Raw genomic sequence first — 20,304 nt, 5'->3', positions numbered from 1 at the left:
TTCAGACCGGAAGTCAGCGTGACAACGGGAGAAACAACAGAGCGTCGCGCGGCCGTGCTAGGTGGTGGTGGGGGTCATTCGGTGCGGAGGTCCTTTTTGCGAGCCTCTAATATCTCTCCTATTTGCATAGTAATGCAATCAGTAGCACTTGCCAAGGGCTCTTCTACAGCTCTATCAGGTTGATCTCCTATTGTAGGGTTTAGGTTAGGTAAGAAAAGTACACTCGAGGCTCAGGTAAGAAAAGAACACCCGTTAAATCTCCGAACTGAAATTACACTGAACCATCACGTTGTTGGTTTTAGAAAGATTGATCATCCCGCTGACAAAAAATAAATTTAGCCCAGTTCTACACATAATATTTAGAATCAAACTGCACGTTTGAAAATAACATTAAAAATAACTATGAAAATCTTTTTTTTTTAATGTTTGTACTTTGAAGTACAGCTTTCTGCAGAATCAGCCGACAGTCCACTGTAAGGTACCACCTTATAGCTTAGACCATCATCTTTGAAAAACAGTGCCGATCGATGCTCTTAGACTTCAACACAATTTTTTATAAGTGTAAAAATGAAATGGGGAAGAAAAGTACAGTCGGCTGGGGAAGAAAAGTACAGGCATTGGGGAAGAAAAAACACCCTAGAAACTAAAAGCGGGATGAAAATTGAATTGATCACGGAAATAGATTTGATTAGGTGAGACAAGCAAAAAATGTCAACACAAAATTAGACTCGAAATAAACTAGTTATTGGGCATTTGGGTAAAAAGGGGAAGAAAAGTACAAAAATGCTGTACCCACCAAGGTACCCACTCATCTCTGAGAAAAGGCTTCTTGGACCTTCTGTGATGAGTCCATGTAGAATCAGAACCAATTGACTGATTTTGACGAAACTTGAACTAATGGCAAGTGAAAGCTCTCCACTTTATGGGTTAACCCGAGGGGGTATGCGCTCTCTGAACCTGTGTACCGACTATTACGCTATTACGCTCTATTACGCCCCAAATTAATCGGAATTTAGCTAACAAGCTAGGGCCCGCCCTTCCGTCGAACCGAGTTGCCAGCTCCGCTTCGCTGCGCCTGCAACTCGGTTCGACAGGGGGCTGGCCCAGCTTGGCCTGCCGGCGGCCTTTTCTCGGGCCTTCGGCCCTCGCATCAGACCCAACTTGGCCAGTCGAAGGCCCGGGCCTTCGGCCCGCTCGCATCACACACACCGTGAGCGGGTAAAGCAAAGTTATCGATGTACCATCGTGACTTAGGCCCGCCCTTCTATTCACAATATGCAAAAGTCCTTACACTTTTAACTCCAACTGTCCTTAGAATATGCCCATTTCATTTGTCTCTTCACCCTCATTTCGAAAATACCCATATTTGCCATGCTACTGCAACTCCTTGCAGTAGAGGCACAGCAGGAGCGCAAAACGAGTCCGTCGCACTTTTTCCCATAACTCTTGAAGGCGGGCTCGTGGACCCCTCTTCCGACCCCTCGTTGAAGAGGTCTTGCTGAGACCAATCGAAATCTGCAATAAATTTTTTTAGTCGGTCGACCCCCTTTTTTGAAGATCCTGATGTGACTAATAGACGAAGTCGGGCTCCTGGACCCCCTTTCCGACCCCTCGTTGAAAAGGTCTTGCTGAGACCAATCGAAATCTGCAATAAATTTTTTAGTCGGTCGACCCCCTTTTTTGAAGATCCTGATGTGACTAATAGACGAAGTCGGGCTCCTGGACCCCCTTTCCGACCCCTCGTTGAAAAGGTCTTGCTGAGACCAATCGAAATCTGCAATAAATTTTTTTAGTCGGTCGACCCCCTTTTTTGAAGATCCTGATGTGACTAATAGACGAAGTCGGGCTCCTGGACCCCCTTTCCGACCCCTCGTTGAAAAGGTCTTGCTGAGACCAATCGAAATCTGCAATAAATTTTTTTAGTCGGTCGACCCCCTTTTTTGAAGATCCTGATGTGACTAATAGACGAAGTCGGGCTCCTGGACCCCCTTTCCGACCCCTCGTTGAAAAGGTCTTGCTGAGACCAATCGAAATCTGCAATAAATTTTTTTAGTCGGTCGACCCCCTTTTTTGAAGATCCTGATCTGGCCAACTTGTAAAAGCGGCCGATGGGGTCGGGACCAGGTCCATTCATCTTGTCTCGTCGCCCCGATTCCAAAAATACCCCTATGTGCCCTGCTAGCACCAATAATGGCGGAAATCCCCCTCCCGCTCATGTAAACCATGATGCATCTGCAGCAGCCCTTGTGCGACCCGGACGGGATTTGCACCACCGGATTATTTGTTTGGACGGTACTCCTGAAGTACCCTCCAAATCTGGTTACTCTAGCTCAACTCCTTCCTTGTACACAGACGCCAACAACGACAACAACAACAACAACAACAACAACAACACACAGACACAAAGGCAAATGCATAGGCCCTCCCCCTATTTTTTGAATAGAAGGGCGGGCCAAAAACGGCCTAAAACACACCAAAATTGATAAAATTTTGACAATTTCGGCTATTACGCGACTATTACGCGAATTATTACGCGTGCTATTACAGATAGAGTGAACCGACTATTACGCGAGTGCATACCCCCTCGGGTTAACCTGTATTGAGCCAAGATTGGTGGTCTCCTGGTTCGAAATTGCAATCCTTTTCGTTGTACTTTTCTTTCCCGGCGGTGTACTTTTCTTACCCTTTTCGAGGAGTTCCGAAATCACATACATTTCAGCATGTTGTACGTAATGTGGGGAACTATAATCAATGAATAGTGATCCATTTCATTAGGAAGGCATTGGATTACAAGTTCACGAGAGCAGAATAGTTGAATCCTCATTTGGAACTTCTGTACAGTGCAAAGTACGCGTTTTGTACTTTTCTTCCCCAACCTACCCCTATCCTAAATTGGCTGGTTGTTGTTAACTTCTTGGGAGACACCTTTAAATTCTCTGACCAAGAGCTCGATACACTTGTCTTTGGTGGCAATTTCAAGCCTGGCTTCTTTCAGATCGTTTTGGGTCATAGATTCTGAAGTCTTTACACAGTAGCTCTTTCTTCAGTAACTCACATTGACAACCAGTGGTGTTGCTAGGTTGCTTTGATGTTGTCCGACATTCTTTTGAGATTCCTAGTACTTTCCTCGAGACTATTACTGATACCTTCAATATTGCGACTGTCTTCTAGGTCGTTGGAATCACCAGAGACACTGCTGTCGTAATACGAAGTTTTCACTAGATGGGTCAGAGCGCTTGCTTCCTCACACGTGTTAGCAGAGGTTAAGTTGCCCCCTACCGCCGCACGCATGAGGCACTTGTAGAAAACACTGATTTCCTCCAACTTGTGATAATCTATTCCTGCACATGAGATTTGGGCCCACTGTTCTGTTCATACTAGATGCACAAGCCGCGCCCTTAGTTATAGGACGATCTAAGCGCTTAGAATCACAGGACGTGTTGACCATTGTCAGCGCCTTCTTTTTAGGGGTTCCCATCCCAAGAACGCCTCTTGTCCGAGGTCCGTGCCCCCCCCGAAAATGGTTCAAATAAAAAATGTGCCACTCCTCGAAACTAAACCTCCTGGCTCATCAAAGTAACAAGAAATCGTGTGTTCTGAGCAAATGGTTAAAACATGAAAAAAAACATCTCCATGGGAACGGCATGGTCCCATCGTGCCACCCGTCAAAATTTGGTCGCCGATAGAGAGAAATCAAAACGCCGTGAAATTCGAAAATGCTAACGCATTGCACGGTGTCCCGTCGTAGGAACATATTTAAAGTCTGTCACTAGTTAAAAGTTCGCAGCAAAAACGACGCATCAAATTAATTTTCGTGGGTTGGCACCGATTTTCTTGTCGTCTGCGCCCTTTCGAAAATCGCGAGGCTGAAAAAACGAGTAGGCGCGCATTGCAACTGCCCCCCCCCCCCAATTGTTGCTGAGGTTGGGTTGTTTGCAGGGATCCTTAACTTAACTCAACATTTAACTAACACTGCTGTCATAACGTAACATAAGACAATGTTCGCTATAGGTTAAGGGTACGGACTTATGAAAGTACTTGCAAAAGTATATCCACACAAATTCGAGACATAAAAAAATATCTTACCCTTTTGAAAAGATGTTAGACGTTAAGGGTAATAACTTTAACTCTTAAGATAACGTTATGCTGCCCTTATGAGGTAAGTTAAGGATCCCTGGTTGTTTGGCATGCTTTTAAGGGCTGCGGTTGTCTTGTCATGTTTTCCTCAATTCTGTAGAACAGCTTTTACTCACAACGTAAAAACAGCACGATGGTTGGTTTGACAAACTTTATTAACTCGGGAGAGGTGATTTCGGAACGCGGGTGACTTTCGTTTGGCGAACATGAGCACTGTAAGTCGCGAGATGGAGTGAGGTGGTCATGGTGTTAACTGAATCAGGCTTGACCAGAACTCTTTTCTATTGGTTAGTTTGAATTTAGCGCATGCGCACTTCGAAATTTTTGGATTTTCTCATAATTATTGAACAGTTGACATGGCATGGTCCAATACATGGCTATTTCAAAATAGCCAAATGTGAAAACGGGAACACCTTGCAATGCGATTAGCATTAGAATTTTTGTACCTTTTTTTTACTTCCATGCCCGAAATCCTTGAAAACACCCGGGCCTCTGTTAAACAGGAAGACCTTCTCTTCGACCATTTTCTCTCTGTTGCAATCCTAGTGCGTCGCGTGACCTCACCTCGCACCGGATGTCCGTGTGAAGTCTCGAGGCAAAATTGTCTCTCTGCAGCATTTCTAGGAAGGGGGTCTCGATCTGAAACATTTCCGGAACGAGGTAACTTTGAGTGTTGCAACATTAAACTAAGCGGGTGGTACAATGTGGCCGAAAACAGCCTTGTGCGATTGTCTCTTAACGGCATTAATTTTGGAACCATCCTCAGACCATGGTACAAAATAAGGGCAGTCTTGTGCAATTCAAAGAACAGCGCTGTCACTGACCTCCTCGGCCAGGCGATGCGCTGCGTCATTGATGGCGAGGATGCTGAGAGCGTTGATCATCGCCCCGAATGAAGATATGAACACCTGGGGCCACACTGCAGCAAAACTTAACAGTGCCATCAGTTCTCTCTTCAGCGTGAACTCAAGATTACACTCACTTCAGCGAGAACTCATTAGTACACTCAAGTGAGTGTACTCACACTCCTGAGTTAACACCGATGAGAGTGTCCTTTACGTGTACTGAGTACTCAGTGTTGCAGAGTAGCACGGTTGATGCCGGTTGATGCTGTGGGTCGGGCGAGGGGTGAATCACTAGTGTACTCATGTGTACACATTTGCCCGTACTCAGTGTACTCACAAATTTAAAAAAAGCGAAAATAACCTGATTTGTCTAGGAATCGGTATTAATTTTCGTTTAAAACGTCAAAAAGGCGTGAATACGTTAACAATGTGCCCAATTTGTGAGTATAATCAGGTGTACTCACCTGTACTCACGTACTCATGTGTACACCTAAACGCTGAGTGATTCACCCCTCGGGGTCGGGTCACTCGGTCCATCTACGATAGGCCAGCGTAAATTAACAAAGAAACCGTTGGCGATTTATTTTTTGCCTAAGGATCCGTTGTTAATTCCAGACCTATATGATTACGAAAGTTTTTTGTATACCAACGAAGGATCTTTGTTTACAAACGAAAATTTCCTGTCAATTTACGGGGGATGTTCGCAGATTTAAGGGGAGGTTCTGGTGAAAATCTTGCCATTTTCCAAATGGATCCTACAGTCATAATTTGTTCGGAATATAAAATTTTTCATTGGGGAGACTAAAATTTGACTTTTGAAGGCACATGCCAGGCTGTAAACCCAGTCGATGAGTCTTTTTGAGCCTATTTTGGCTGTATCTTAAAAAATCTCCTTGCGCATACTATTTTGTCGTAAAAGGTTGACCTTGACATTTTTCACTTCTTCGACTCATTTTCAAAAGATTCCGGCATGCATAGCTCAAAACTTCCATTATATTATTAATTATTAGCGTTTTAAGCTGAAAAGTCCCTAAAATTTGTCTATTTTGTACATTTTTGATCAATTTTAGTGAAATGCTCGGTTAGAAAGCTTGCAAATAAAAATGCAATTGACATTTTGAGATGGGCATGCCGGCATTTTTAAAAAATGAATCGAAGAAGTGAAAAATGTCTAAGCCAACCTTTTACGACAAAATAGTATGCGCAAGAAGATTTTTAAAGTTATAGCCTAAATGGGAGAAAAAGGCTCTGCGACTGGATTCAGGGCATAGAATGTGCCTCCCCAATGAAAAATTTTAATAAATACTTGATAAGACATTAAATTTTTAACAAATTTTCACAGTGGGACCTATTTAGGAGAAAATAGCATTTTCACCAGAACCTCCCCTTAAGAAGGTGCTTTGTACACACTAAATGCTTATGGACTTTATGTCGCTTTATGTCCATAACTATGGCCGTATTTGTGCATACTGAAGTTATGTACAAATTTGTACATAAATTAGGTACAATGTTTTACATACTTAAGCACAATATGGAAATATTGTTCCTAATTTATGTACAAATTTGTACATAAGTTCTGTATGTACAAAAACGGCCATAGCTATGGACAATAAACTACATAAGACATTTGATCCAGGAAGCGGAAGAAGGGAATAACTTGACTTATCCCTAAATTGAGTTTTTATTTTATTATTGTGCCTTAGAATGGTTTCCATCATTACATCAAATTATTTGACTGAATTCCAAGCAGTTTAGGAGAAAATCCACAAGGAAAAAGGGTATAACTCAACTTAACCCCTTTTACGGTCTAAATTTCATTGGAAAATGGAGATAAGTCAACGGAAGTCTACATGAGTCCGTTTGACAAATTGGCAAAAGGATATAACTCAACTTGTATTTTTATGAATCTAGTGTAAAAAGAATCAACTCAACTTAACCCCCCCTTAATTTTAAATTTCAATTTGGAAAAAAGAGCCAAGTCCAAAAAATACACCAGAGTAACATACACTTTATGCAGACTATTGTTCCACTTGACTTGTCTCCAAATTCCTCTTTGTTTAGGAAATATAAGGTGAGCTGACTCTGTTTTCCATTTCAACGGAAAGTGACAAGTCGCAGAAATCCTCTACGGAGTGACCTTACCCTTTTGATTTTTTTCCAAAATTTTATTAATGCTTTTTGAAATTATTAACATCTGCAACATTCATTTGTTTTGTTTTAGTTTACCCTGCTAACAGTTTTTGGTTTCTCCTGGAAAATGGCCAAAATTGAGTTATCCCCTTCTTCCGCTTCCTGGATCATTTAGTGTGTAGATTTCCATTGTGATTGTAAAATTGACCGAGGTCCTTCAAAAAATTAACGAACGTTTATGTAATTGTACGAAACCTCCGTAAATTAACAAAGGAATTTTCGGTGTTTTGCCAGAGGATTCGTCGTTTATTCCGAACATTAATTTCTGCAGCTTGGGGCAGGAAAAGTCGCAGTATTACGTGATTAGTAAGCGCCGTAAGGGATTCATAAGTCACAATATCATCCAAATCGGCATTCATTACAGTACCTGAGTCTGATCGTTGCCCACTGTTAACCGCCAAGCAGGCCAGAGCGGCAGTGTAGCCGTTGATGGTGAAGAGCAACAAAAGCACGGTCATGTGAACCGTGGCCGTGACGGGGAGCACGCTGTGCTGGCACGCGTTCCTGTACAATGGTAAATTGTATTGTTCTAATGCACTGAAAACGTAATGGTCGTCCATGTAAGTAATTTTTTTTTTCATTTTCGTTTAGTTGATTTTCTTCGGTTCCGTGAGTGATTAATTTTTCCAGGTCACAGTCTGGGACCGCATCAGTGTCAGGGGCGAGCGGTCACTGGACGCGATCCCTATTGTAGAGAAATCATGCGATGATAGTGAACAGAATTCTGTTACTGGTAAGGTTCTGACCCCCTTCATTTTTTAATTCCTGCAGGTATCCCTAGCAAAATACAATCAAAGTCCAAGTCTCCTGACTCAGGTAACGGGTTGAATTACTTATTCCAAGTATGCCAACTTCAAAATTTGTTCTTAAATAATCTAAACAAAACTAAGTCTTAACGCTTATCCCGTTCAGACGAGATTCAGACCATCACTTTGCCTCGGGAGTGCATGCAGCATTTTCGATTTTGTGGTCCTTTTGAAGGCGTTCCAGACCAAAACAAGCCACTTGGCCGGCAACCATCTCGGATCGGACTCAAACTTTTTTTTTCTAGGTTCCTTTCATTCATACGGACTGCCGAAACACCATATGAGCGAGATCCGGCTCGAACGCCCGATTTTACGAAGCATTTCTTCGTAGAATTTATCTCCTTCATGCATGTCTTCCTCTGCAGATTACCTTCGAGATAAAGTAGAATAAACCTACCTGTACACGAGCAGCCACGCATGGCGGAAGGCGCGAACCCGGGCCGCGGCCGGGCACACCTCCTGTCAAGGGAGGGCACTGATTACCTAAGGCAGCTTTCTGAGAAACACCGCAAACACACTGGTAAAACTGGAGCGTTGTTGTATGCTTCATTCAAGCATACAACTACGCCAGAAGACTTTACGCTTGACGTCAAGCGTAGAGAAGAAATCCTCCCATGCATTTAGATAGGCGGGAGAGGGGCGAAAAGGAGAACTACGCTTGAAGCCGAGCGTAGTTCTACTACGCTTGAAGCCGAGCGTAGTTCTACTACGCTTGAAAAAAGGCGTAGAAGTACCGAAAAGTGTCCACGAAACATCTCTTCGGAACACAAAGAAAAGGAAGGCTTTGTTGGCTGAGCGATAGCGAAACCTGTTACTCCAGTGGGGTTGGAAATCTTTTCCTGTCTGTGTGCGTGTGTACACTGCTCCTTCTGAACGGCTCGGCCGTTTCGGCTGAGATTTTGCAGGGTCATTAGGTATATCCTTGGCTGAAATTTTACTACCCTACTGAACCAGTTGCAACTGGTTCAATTTTTATAGCCGTAAAACACCTAAAACGGCAAAAAATCAAGTTTTCTGCAGGCAGATCACTTCTGTCTTGAAGAAAGGGGGGCCTGGCGGGCGGAGCCCCCAAGCCTCGACAAGTTAAAAAGTTGCAAGGGTCAAGATCGTGTTATCTGTATATGAAGCAACACAATCTAGAATGAGGGGGGGGGGGAGTCTGCCCCCCCAGCATGCAAAAAGTTAGAAGTAACCGACGATGGACAGACAAGCCGTTGCCTGCCGACGGCAGGCTAGCGCCGCAGGCCAAGGTAGGTACGCCAGGCGCGGATTAGAGGAACGGGCAGCGAGACATCGCGAAGCCTGTTACGACAAGACGCGGTCTGGCGTAAACCTACCTTGTTCATCAATGATTGGTTTACCGAAAGTTCTACTGCCATACTGAACCTGCTGCAGGAGGTTCAGAAGACGACGTGCCACATCCCTCAGTCGCAGGAAGTCACACACTTGTGAAACGGTGACGAGGTGGGCAACGGTGCTCTGGTACACGTAGGCGGGCAGGTGGCTCCAATGAGACGCGCCAAAGCCCATGACCACCCAGGCGCTGCACATGCAGAGTGTGGAGCCCAGGAGGAAAGTCAAGCCCAGGCGCGCGAGGAGACTCGGCACGGGGGACCAGTCGGATGGCGACGGGTCTTTGTGAGTGCGGTCCATCGCGTTCACCGACACCTGGAATCAGAGGCATCATTTTTGGCTGAGCGATAGTGAAGCCCGTTACTCCAGTGCGTTTGAAAAGTTTCGTCTGTCTGTCTGTGCGTCTGTCTGTTTGTGTGTGTGTATGTGTGTACACTACTCCTGAACGGCTCGGCCGATCTGGCCGTCATTAGGTATGTCCTTGGCTCGCCGCACACCAAATTCAGCTCTCTCTCTCTCTCTCTCTCAATCCATTCGGTCATATTAGCCCCAAAAAAACTTAATAAGCGGGAGAACGTTTCCTAGCGTGGACCATTCGCTGTCCACGTTTCCTAGTGTACCGAGTGGCAAACAACTTCGTCAAACTTTGTACACAATTATTTCAAATTCACCTTCTTTCACGTTACTTCAAGGGAAATGTACACCAAAATTCAAGTTGTTTGCTCCTTGCGTTGTACTTTTCTTGCACTGCTCACCAGGGATCCTTAACTTACCTCATAAGGGCAGCATAACGTTATCTTAAGAGTTAAAGTTATTACCCTTAACTTCTAACATCTTTTCAAAAGGGTAAGATATTTTTTTATGTCTCGAATTTGTGTGGATATACTTTTGCAAGTACTTTCATAAGTCCGTACCCTTAACCTATAGCGAACATTGTCTTATGTTACGTTATGACAGCAGTGTTAGTTAAATGTTGAGTTAAGTTAAGGATCCCTGCTGTTCACTTTTCTCCTAAAGAATGATGAACTTACTAGGAGATTGTCGTGGGCCTCTGCCGTGGAGCGCAGACGCGAGAGCTCCATCCACGAGGTGAGAGTGAGCAGAGAAGCAGCCATGTACGCTCCTCCCGATATCCGGGTAAAAACACCGAGGCGGTCCAATTCGCTACTTTTTAGTGCCCTCGAAATATCAGCGAGAACCCTGAAAATACCACTTTGTCACTGCAACCACCCGCTTGGATAAAACTGTCGAAAAGGGGCTTCAAATGTTTTATGTGAGTAAATTTGCACTCAAAAATATCCACGAAGCTCTTGCTGTAAAGGCATTGCAGATTTGCTTCGTTTTATAAAGAGATTCTTCGTATTACGAAGAATCTTGCTTCATGACAGGGTCAGGGCGGGGAAGAACTGGACACCCCTTATTTTACTTCAAATACCGTAGGCACAGGAATAACAACTATCAAAAGTTGTTCCGTGGCATCAGCGGTTCATTACACGACAGTTGTCAGGCCAGTACATACGGCATTTGAAGTAGAATGTGGGGTGTCCAGTTCTTCTTCCCCGCCCTGACCCTACGAGGCAATTCTCCGTCTTACCTGTACGTTGACCAAAGTACAGTTCCCTGGACTAATAAAGCCCATATCAATGTGCTGCGCAGTGGATGGCGACTTATGTAAAGCCAAGGAACGTGGATTCTACCCCTTGCTGTTCGCGAATCTGAAAAACCGTTTGGGAAGTCATTCTAAGAGGATGCAACGAGATGCAACTTGTCAATGGTTTTGTCGACTGAGGTGGCACACTTTGTTCTCACGTGAAACTCGCCACGTTCCCTTTGATAGTGTTTCGCATAACTACTTCAACTGGGTATTTCACTCAACTGTCACACACTGTTAGAAATTTCGCTCCGGAATTTTATGGAGGCAAACTCTGGAATCATGTCCATGGAGACTCCGTTTAATTTCCTTTTTTCTTTTTTGAGAGAGAGAGAGATTTTGTAAGGGCCTTTCATTCTCATATCGTTATTGTAAAGCATGCATTTTCTGTTCAGTTTCCGAAACTTTTCGGAGAAAATCTGGAATTCGCTTTTATGGAGAGCTCCAGGAGTTTCAAGAATACTCCAGAACTTTTCATTGTTTTTGGCCCATCCCGTGTATTTTTTTTTTTTTTTTTTTTTTTTTTTTAATGACGGAGGGACGGGTCCGTTCGTCCGAGGACTTCCGGCGGTCCGATCTTCACCAATTTTGGTATGCAGCCTCCTTGGGTGATCCTTAGAACCGCCCGGTGGCAGCAAATCCGATCCGAGCCCCGGGGGCGCTGCTGCAGGTGCATTCTACATGGGGTCGCGGAATATTTCGGCAACGGATACAGCTAGAAGGGCATGTAAGGGTATTTTTGGAACCGGGGTGACGAGACAAAACCAACGGTGCTAGTTTCAAACAAATCGGGGAAGTTTGAAACAGAGTTCAAATCCCAGTGGGGTACATTTTTAACATTCTTTTTATTCGAGTTTTTGCATTGTTTCTGAGGGTGCCGATGACGAAAATAACACCTTCCTTTGACCCCAGACTCAGGTTCAAGCTCCGTTAGGACTAAAAATAAGCGAAATTAACACATTCCTAAATGTACGCGACGGGCCAAAGTTGCCGATGTATATCGCTACTTTTCCTGTTATTAAATGATTTTCTTGTTTTATGGAAATTTCTGACAGTGGTCATGCGGAGGCCTCCTGGGACATTCCATGTGAAGTCAACCAGGCCTTAGCCACCATGGGCTCCGATCCGGTTCTCGTTTTCAGGGTTTGTTACCCCTATGGTCCCATGAAATAATCGGTACTTGGTTTGGGGTCCGGCCCCCCAGGGGCTGGGCTATGGCCAATTTACTTTTTTGCTAAATATAGGAACAACGCAACTTTGGAGGGCAATATCTCAGCAACCATTGGTCGTAGGTCAAATCCGAGACCAGATTTGGAAAGAGGATGAAAAACTGAATCTTTTTTGTCTTTGAAGTTTTTACGTCCAAAAACTTTTTATAACTTTAAAACTTTAGTGAAGTTTTCAAATTAGCGCCATTTCCTAGATCCTCAACCGATTTTGACCAATCTGGGCTTAAAAGATAGCTTAAACCCTTCCCTAAACGAAAATGTTAACCAAAAAATGTGTTCGGCTTCGTTCCTGAGAACGAGCTATTTTCGTGAACCCCTGCAACCACGTATTTCACCAAATTGTAGTGACGGCCGCACTCGATACCACACTGGACGCTCTCTCAGGTGTTTTCGGCTCAAAGCAAGTTTCCGGGTTGCTTTTCTAAGGTTAGGGGACCCAAGCGCCTGTCAGGTAGGCCAACAAGCAGCAGACCTGCAACGCACTAGTGACGACAGGGTGGCCTACACAAATCAAACGTGTGCTTAGTACACAGCTGTGGGAGTATGCTTGGAAGCATACATCTATGGGAGTGTGCTTGTCAGGCATACATCTATAGATGTGTACTTGGGCAAGCATGCATCTATGGCTGTGTGCTTTTAAATGGGTGAGATGAATGCATGCTTCTCCAAGTACACAGCTGCAGATGCATGCTTGCCCAAGTACACATCAATAGATGTATGCTTGTCAAGCACACTTCTATAGATGCTTACCCAAGCATACTCCTGTAGCTGTGTGCTTCCAAGTATACTCCCACAGCTGTGTACTAAGCACACATATGATCTTGCAGTGTACTTTGCCCCTGAAGAGTAGGACAGGCAGCGCGCTCTGGGCGATCGGACCAGTACAGCACTCCGCCACCTCGCCGTGATATCTACACGTGGGGGTGGGTGTTGTTGTTAGTTATTGTTGCACGCCAGGGTAAGGGATGTTTCAGGCGTTTCAGTCAGCAATTGGGTAAAAATACATGTTTGAGTTTTCTTTGTCAGTCCCAGCAGATTTGACAGCACGCGTCAACGGCATTTTGGAATTAATCTGAAGGCAAACCATAGTCAATGACATTAAAAATAGAGGTTAGTAGTGTTAAAGAAGATACTTTTATTTAGCTGGCCAAGGAGAGTATCTTATTGGTATGCCTTCAGATTAATGGCAAAATGCCGTTTAAGCGTGCTGTCAAGTCTGCAGGAAAGCATAAAGAAAAGTATCTCCTTTAACTATAGCTTAATAAAAGTATCTTCTTTGGCTCTATCTTCAATGTTATTGACTATGGTATGCTTTCAGATTAATCTATAGAAGTGTGCTTGACAAGCATACATCTATAGATGTGTACTTGGGCAAGCATGCATCTGTAGCTGTTTACTTGGAGAAGCATGCATTCATCTCACCCATTTAAAAGCACACAGCCATAGATGCATGCTTGCCCAAGTACACAGCTATAGGTGCATGCTTGCCCAAGAACACATCTGTAGATGCATGCTTGCCCAAGTACACATCTATAGATGTATGCCTGACAAGCACACTCCCATAGATGTATGCTTCCAAGCATACTCCCACAGCTGTGTACTAAGCACACGTTTGATTTGTGTAGGCCACCCTGTCGTCACTAGTGCGTTGCAGGTCTGCTGCTTGTTGGCCTACCTGACAGGCGCTTGGGTCCCCTAACCTTAGAAAAGCAACCCGGAAACTTGCTTTGAGCCGAAAACACCTGAGAGAGCGTCCAGTGTGGTATCGAGTGCGGCCGTCACTACAATTTGGTGAAATACGTGGTTGCAGGGGTTCACGAAAATAGCTCGTTCTCAGGAACGAAGCCGAACACATTTTTTGGTTAACATTTTCGTTTAGGGAAGGGTTTAAGCTATCTTTTAAGCCCAGATTGGTCAAAATCGGTTGAGGATCTAGGAAATGGCGCTAATTTGAAAACTTCACTAAAGTTTTAAAGTTATAAAAAGTTTTTGGACGTAAAAACTTCAAAGACAAAAAAGATTCAGTTTTTCATCCTCTTTCCAAATCTGGTCTCGGATTTGACCTACGACCAATGGTTGCTGAGATATTGCCCTCCAAAGTTGCGTTGTTCCTATATTTAGCAAAAAAGTAAATTGGCCATAGCCCAGCCCCTGGGGGGCCGGACCCCAAACCAAGTACCGATTATTTCATGGGACCATAGGGGTAACAAACCCTGAAAACGAGAACCGGATCGGAGCCCATGGTGGCTAAGGCCTGGTTGACTTCACATGGAATGTCCCTCCTCGAAAATGCAAAGTGGCTCGTAGTGAATTTTTAAAACAAATTTTTTAACAAAAAATTGTTATTATTTTTTTTCTTGAAAACTATTGCAGATATAAAGCCCATTGTAGTCAATTCTATGACACTACTAGCGATGAGTCTCCCTGATTTTTTCCCCACAGATCTGAGCAAGTATGCGAACAAAATCTTACGAGAACCAAAATTTTAAACGTTTCGACTAAATCTCCAAAAAATGTCCAAAGTCACTTTCCTTTAAGCCAAAATGAAGCTTACTCAATTATCTAAATGTATTTTAACACAGAAATTGTTAAATCTTAATCCATCTACATCAAAAAAAAAATTTCGAAGTGCTTTTAACATGTATGAGCCCCCTTAAAGCGGGATGAACATGAAATTGATCAAGGAAATAGTAGACAAGCAACAAATGTCAACACGTGTTATGGAATTAGACTCGAAATGAACAAGTTATTGGGCATTTACGTAAGAAGGGGAAGAAAAGTACAAAAATGCTGTACCCACTTATCTCTGAGGAAAGGCCCCTTGCTCCTATAATGAGCCTATGTAGGATCAGAACAACCAATTGACCGATTTTGACGAAACTTAACTAATGGCAAGTGAAAGCTCTCCCCTTTAGGGGTAAACCTGTATTGAGCCAATATTGAGCCGCTATAGCGGTCTTCTGGTTCGGAATCGCAATTCTTTTCGTTGTACTTTTCTTTCCCGGTGGTGTACTTTTCTTAACCCTTTCCGTGAAGTACTGAAATCACATGTATTTTGGCATGTTGTACGCAATGTGGGGAACTACAATCAATGAATGAACAGTGATCCATTTCATCAGGAAGGGACTGGATTATGAGTTCAAGAGAGCAGAATAGTGGAATCCTCGTTTCGAACTTCTGTACAGTGCAAAGTACGCGTTTTGTACTTTTCTTCTCCAACCTACCCCTATTTCTAATGTTAGGACTATTCAGTTAAAAATTTTATTTTGTCACACTGTAGCGTGTATGCATTTTAATCGATCTTTGAATTACATTTTTGAGATGAAAAAAAGGTGCTGCATACACACTGAGAAAACAAATGCGGAGGATTCCGCACAATCTGATGCGGTGTAATTTTCTATCAATTTGACCGCACTAACTGATGCGGAGAAGATTGACTTCATTTACTCCTGCGGTGTGTGCCAAACTGATGCGGTCTCAGTTTTGACCGCATTAGTTGAGGTGGATTTGAAGATCCCATGATATTTACAGCAGTGGCAACTTCCCTTCCCAGTCCATCCTCAAAGTGGTTACGTTTACTTGGCCATCTCATTTACTTCTTAAACAATATTATTTGGGAAACCAGTACATACCTGTCATGTAGATGTTTGTAACGCTGAGATGAGCGTAAAGTTAACAGCGATATCAGCCTCATTAAGTAGTTTTTTTTAAATAAAAACCAATGATTGAAACTGCATTTTTTTAGAGATGAATTGTCACACAATTTGAAAACACAATTCAAAATTCTTTTTATCTTTCAAGTCCTCGGCAGTCTTCGGTGAGAACAGCACTGAGGTTTCCAATGTTGTCCAGCCCAGGGCAAGGTTGAGGTTAAGTGACCGGGTTGCTTTGGCACAAATATTTTCAATACTGCAATATAGAAGCATGTCAACACATGCGAAGCACTACAGTACAACTGTATTTTAGTAATATTCATAGTTTTATGCTTTAAAACATCCACAACTATTGAAAAATCGTTTTTTCACACAAAGAAAGTTCAAGACACACACTCTCATAGAGAACAACAAAACAAGCCTAACAACAAGAAGATGGTAGTGCCAACCTAAGATCTTGGGAACGTGCTAGCGTTAAAGTAAAACCAACTTTGGATGTATTTTAGGGATTTTTAAGGGAATGGTTTGTTTCTTAAAGCTTAAAATTTGATGAACGACTCACACAAAAGAACAACTTTATAGTTAACTTTCTGACTCATAAGATGTTATTTTCTTATGTTGGCACTCCTTTGTTTTTGTTTAGCTTATTTATTTTGTTGTTGATTTGTGTGATAGTGTCAGAGATTTGAAAGATTATTCCTTTAGAAAACGTTCTTGCAATGGTTTGGAATGATTCAGACCCTGAAATTATGAAATAACCTCAATCAAAGAAATGCTGTAGTGCGTCGTGTGCGTTGACTTGTTCAAATACAGCAGCACAGACAATTCTTCAGTCAAGCAGCCGGCGGGTTTAACCTTACCAGCATGCAGCATAGCCTGGCTCATGGAAACTAGTATCACCAAGAAGTTTGAGGCTAAAAATAATTTAAAGTGATGAATAACAGTAGTTTGATACTGCATTTGGAACAATATCCAGTGTCAATCAACATTTTATACAGCCAAAATTATTATTCCGTGGCTTGCTATTTCAAACACAGGATATTTACTCATCGCAGCGTTACAAACATTTACATCAAAGGTATGTGTTAGTTAGTCAATGATAAGCATCAGAAGTAAATGAGAAGGCACAGTACATGCCATCCTTTTCTGGTTGTCCAGTAAGAGACGGAAAGTTGGTAGCAGCCGCTAGCTGTTTGGCTGTTATGAAATGTAGGACTCCGCATCTGTTCATGCGGTCAAAATGGAAACCGCATCAGGAAATGCGGTTAAATTTTACACCGCATGACTCCTGCGGTGAAATTGCATCAAAATCCTGGCTATTCAGGTGACCGCATCACTTCATGCGGTCACTTACCTAAACCGCATTTCAAATGCGGAATTCTCCGCATTTGTTTTTTCAGTGCAGAGATCCCAAACGCTATGAATGTAGCACGTATAGTGCAATGTAGTGAGATAACGCACCATAAGCACGTGCAATGCGTCCCGAAAATTCCGTAAGCTAATGCATGGGAATGGGATAGCATTGCACATGATATGCCATGCGAAAGCATTGCACCAATTGACGCTACATTCACGGCGTTTCGATTCTCAGTGTAGCTTCCAGCGTGAAGCGCACCCGCGTCAGCCGTTTAACTTTGAATATCGTACCGTCCTTGCGGGTCCCGACCGGCAAATAACCGTAGATTGCAGCACCCCACAAAAGTTGTTGAAGAACCATGTCAGAGTTGAGACAGCGTCACGTAAAGAGAGGGTTCCTCGTGCCCGGAACCTGAAAGAGAGTAACTTCGCCCTAAGGTGAACCGAAATGTAGCGTTCAGGCTCCAGTAGGGTACTTCGGGGAAAATCTAGACCGGAACTCTGCAAACTCAACAGTGTACTCAATACACTCTAGTTAGAGTGTGCTCATGAGTACACTCTAACCAGCGTGTACTCGGATGAGTACACTTTAACTAGCGTGTACTCGGATGAGTACACTCTAACTAGCGTGTACTCAGATGAGTACACTCTAACTAGCGTGTACTCAGATGAGTACACACCTAAGCACGCCTGGCAATTTATGCAGCTGAAAGTGTGTACTCATCTGAGTACACGCTAGTTAAAGTGTACTCGTCCGAGTACACGCTAGTTAGAGTGTACTCATGAGCACACTCTAACTAGAGTGTACTGAGTACACTGTTGAGTTTTCAGAGAAGTCACCGACAGAACGGGAGAAACAAAACAGCATCGCGCGACTGTGCTGAGCGGTGGTGGGGGTCAAATTCGGTGGAGTGGGGGGAAACGGCGGCCCGCGCATGCTGCCCACACTCTGCGCATCCCGGCTCCCACCACCGAACAGCACGGCCTCGCGACGCTCTTTTGTTAAACGAAAGGCCGTTTTTGACCCCCCGCCCCCCTATGAAACGCGGTGTGACGCTGCCTCGGATCCCTCGCCCGGTGCGTTACGTAACGAATTGCTAAAAATTTAAAAACGCGCAGAAAATGTCAAAACGTACTAGGAAACCGAAATTTCACGCATTTAAGTATAGGTGTGTATGGGCCGATTTTCGTCGCTCTTGCATTACATCACGCCGGGTCAAAACCCCCCGCCTTCCCATGGAACGCACCGTTAGGGAAGCTCTGACCCCCTCCCCCCTTAAGTGCGTTACGTAGTTCATGGACGGCCCCCCTGTTCTGTCGCTGACTTCCGGTCTGGATTTCCTCCGAAGTACCCTATCGTGGCACAGTGGGCGGAAAGACCACTTTTGACGGGAAAAAGTCGGGTTCCGCAACCCTTATGTAGATTCCAATAAATGCACTTTCCTAGCTCAAAAAAGTGTGCCGAATCCAAATCTGCCTTTGATTTTATCATGCGCCTTTTCGTTTTTCTCATAGAAGGCTTGAAAGTCACATGTATCTATTCGCTAAGAAGAAACGCAACAAAAAGCGCATAAATTCGCTGCGTTTACTGAGTCAGTTTTAGATCTAATTTTACAACCCGGATGTTTTTAGAAAGAGCAATTCACGAGGATTCCAAAACTGTCCTCGGATTGTAGTTTCGAGTATATTTGACAAAACTACGGCCGTTTGAAATTTGCATGTCACAAAACACAAAATTCCAAAGTTCCCTTGGGCGGCATAAAAAGCCTCAAGTTGCCCCGCGCTCGCTCAAGGTTCATTTGGGGCCGCAAAGAGTGCTCTTTCGGAGGGAAAAAGAATTAGCTGCCCACAGCTGCCCTTCCGAAGTTTATGGCTCGATTTGTGTGAGCGTGCGTACGAAAAAACGGGTCCCGACGCATGTCAATCGCATAGGTCGTCTCAGGGCATGCCCCTCCCGCCTCCGGCCCCCTTCCTTTCCCCTCCCCCTCCCGTTCACTCCCAGTTCCCCCCTCCCCCTGCCCTCCCCCTCCCCTTGTACAATGATTTTTCAGTGTTGTCGACTTAGGACAGCAAATATGGGTGTATTCGAAATCGGGGCGACACAACTAGACCTATGACGCGTTCGGAGTCGATCATTGCTGTAGCTTGGCCTGTAACGTGTCGTTGCCTTGTATTAGAAGTAGAAGAAGTAACGCAATAAAAACTGTTGCCACAATAGGGGGCCTACGCTGTTGATTTAGTAGACTATGCAGTAAATTAATACTATCCGTCCATAGAAAAATCGAAAAATGGCCAGATTTAGAATCAGGATGATGATGATGACCCCCTTAAACCTTGAAAAATTAAGGTCACCCACCTTGAATCACTGAATCTGCCCCTGCAAAGTTCGAAACATGGATAGATTTAGGATCAGTGACCCTTGAAAACTGATATGGGAAGTTTTGACCCGGTATGCTCGAAAAATAAAATTTACCCCCCTTGTATCACTGGATCTGCCCCAGAAAAATTCAAGACATGGCCAGATTTGGAATTAGCGACCACCAAAACCCAGAGTACGGAGTTTTAGCGCGGATTGCTCTAAAATTAGAATCTACCCCCTTATATCTCCGGATCCGCCCCTGAAAAGTTCGAAATATGATCAGATTTAGAATCAGCGACCCCAAAAACATAAAATACGGATGAATGATGTTTTTCGGACAAGTAATTCAGTTGTAATGACTTTTTCCCGTCAAAAGTGGTCTTTCCGCCCACTGTGCGTGGGCTGGAGTTCTTTTATCAGTTTTTAAACAGTAGATGAATGCAGTTTCTACGAAGCAGCCATCCGTTCCTTGAAACATTTTTTTAACCCTCTTTTTACCTTCCACTCACCTCCCTACAGCGGATACTCCACCCCAAAGAACCGGCCAACATTCAGCTGACCTCAAGTGGCGGAAGGGGAAAAGATGGTGGGGTGGGGGGACTCACGTCCTGCCTTTTACAGCGTACTTTGGCGAGGGCAGTAAAATTCCATATTAGGCCATTAGTATAACTGCCCAGTCGGCAGGCAAAAGCATATTCAAACTCGACTCGCGACTGAGGTAAATC

At 43.9% G+C, this 20,304-nt stretch overlaps 1 protein-coding gene across 1 annotated transcript; it reads right to left on the bottom strand.

The window, feature by feature from the left end:
• Window positions 1–4,632: 4,632 nt before the first annotated feature.
• On the bottom strand, window positions 4,633–10,446 carry LOC117645487. The gene is made up of 6 exons (XM_034385732.1): window positions 10,363–10,446; window positions 9,365–9,646; window positions 8,376–8,437; window positions 7,540–7,676; window positions 4,962–5,056; window positions 4,633–4,776 (listed from the first exon to the last, which is right to left on the bottom strand). Exons 1-6 carry the CDS (start codon window positions 10,444–10,446, stop codon window positions 4,633–4,635), a joined length of 804 nt encoding a protein of 267 aa, XP_034241623.1.
• Between the last annotated feature and the right edge of the window lie 9,858 nt (window positions 10,447–20,304).

This window comes from Thrips palmi, unplaced genomic scaffold (genome assembly GCF_012932325.1).
Source record: "Thrips palmi isolate BJ-2018 unplaced genomic scaffold, TpBJ-2018v1 HiC_scaffold_18, whole genome shotgun sequence".
Classification (NCBI taxonomy): Eukaryota; Metazoa; Arthropoda; class Insecta; order Thysanoptera; family Thripidae; genus Thrips; species Thrips palmi.
Note: the sequence above shows the minus strand (reverse complement) of the source record. Positions and strands in the feature narration are given on the sequence as shown.

Coding starts and splice junctions, on each gene's coding strand:
- LOC117645487 (XM_034385732.1), bottom strand. CDS start 10,446: ATGGCTGCTTCTCTGCTCACTCTCACCTCGTGGATGGAGCTCTCGCGT. Junction 7,677..8,375: donor GCGTGGCTGCTCGTGTACAG/GTAGGTTTATTC, acceptor ACCATTGTACAG/GAACGCGTGCCAGCACAGCG. Junction 5,057..7,539: donor TGGGCAACGATCAGACTCAG/GTACTGTAATGA, acceptor GTTTTGCTGCAG/TGTGGCCCCAGGTGTTCATA.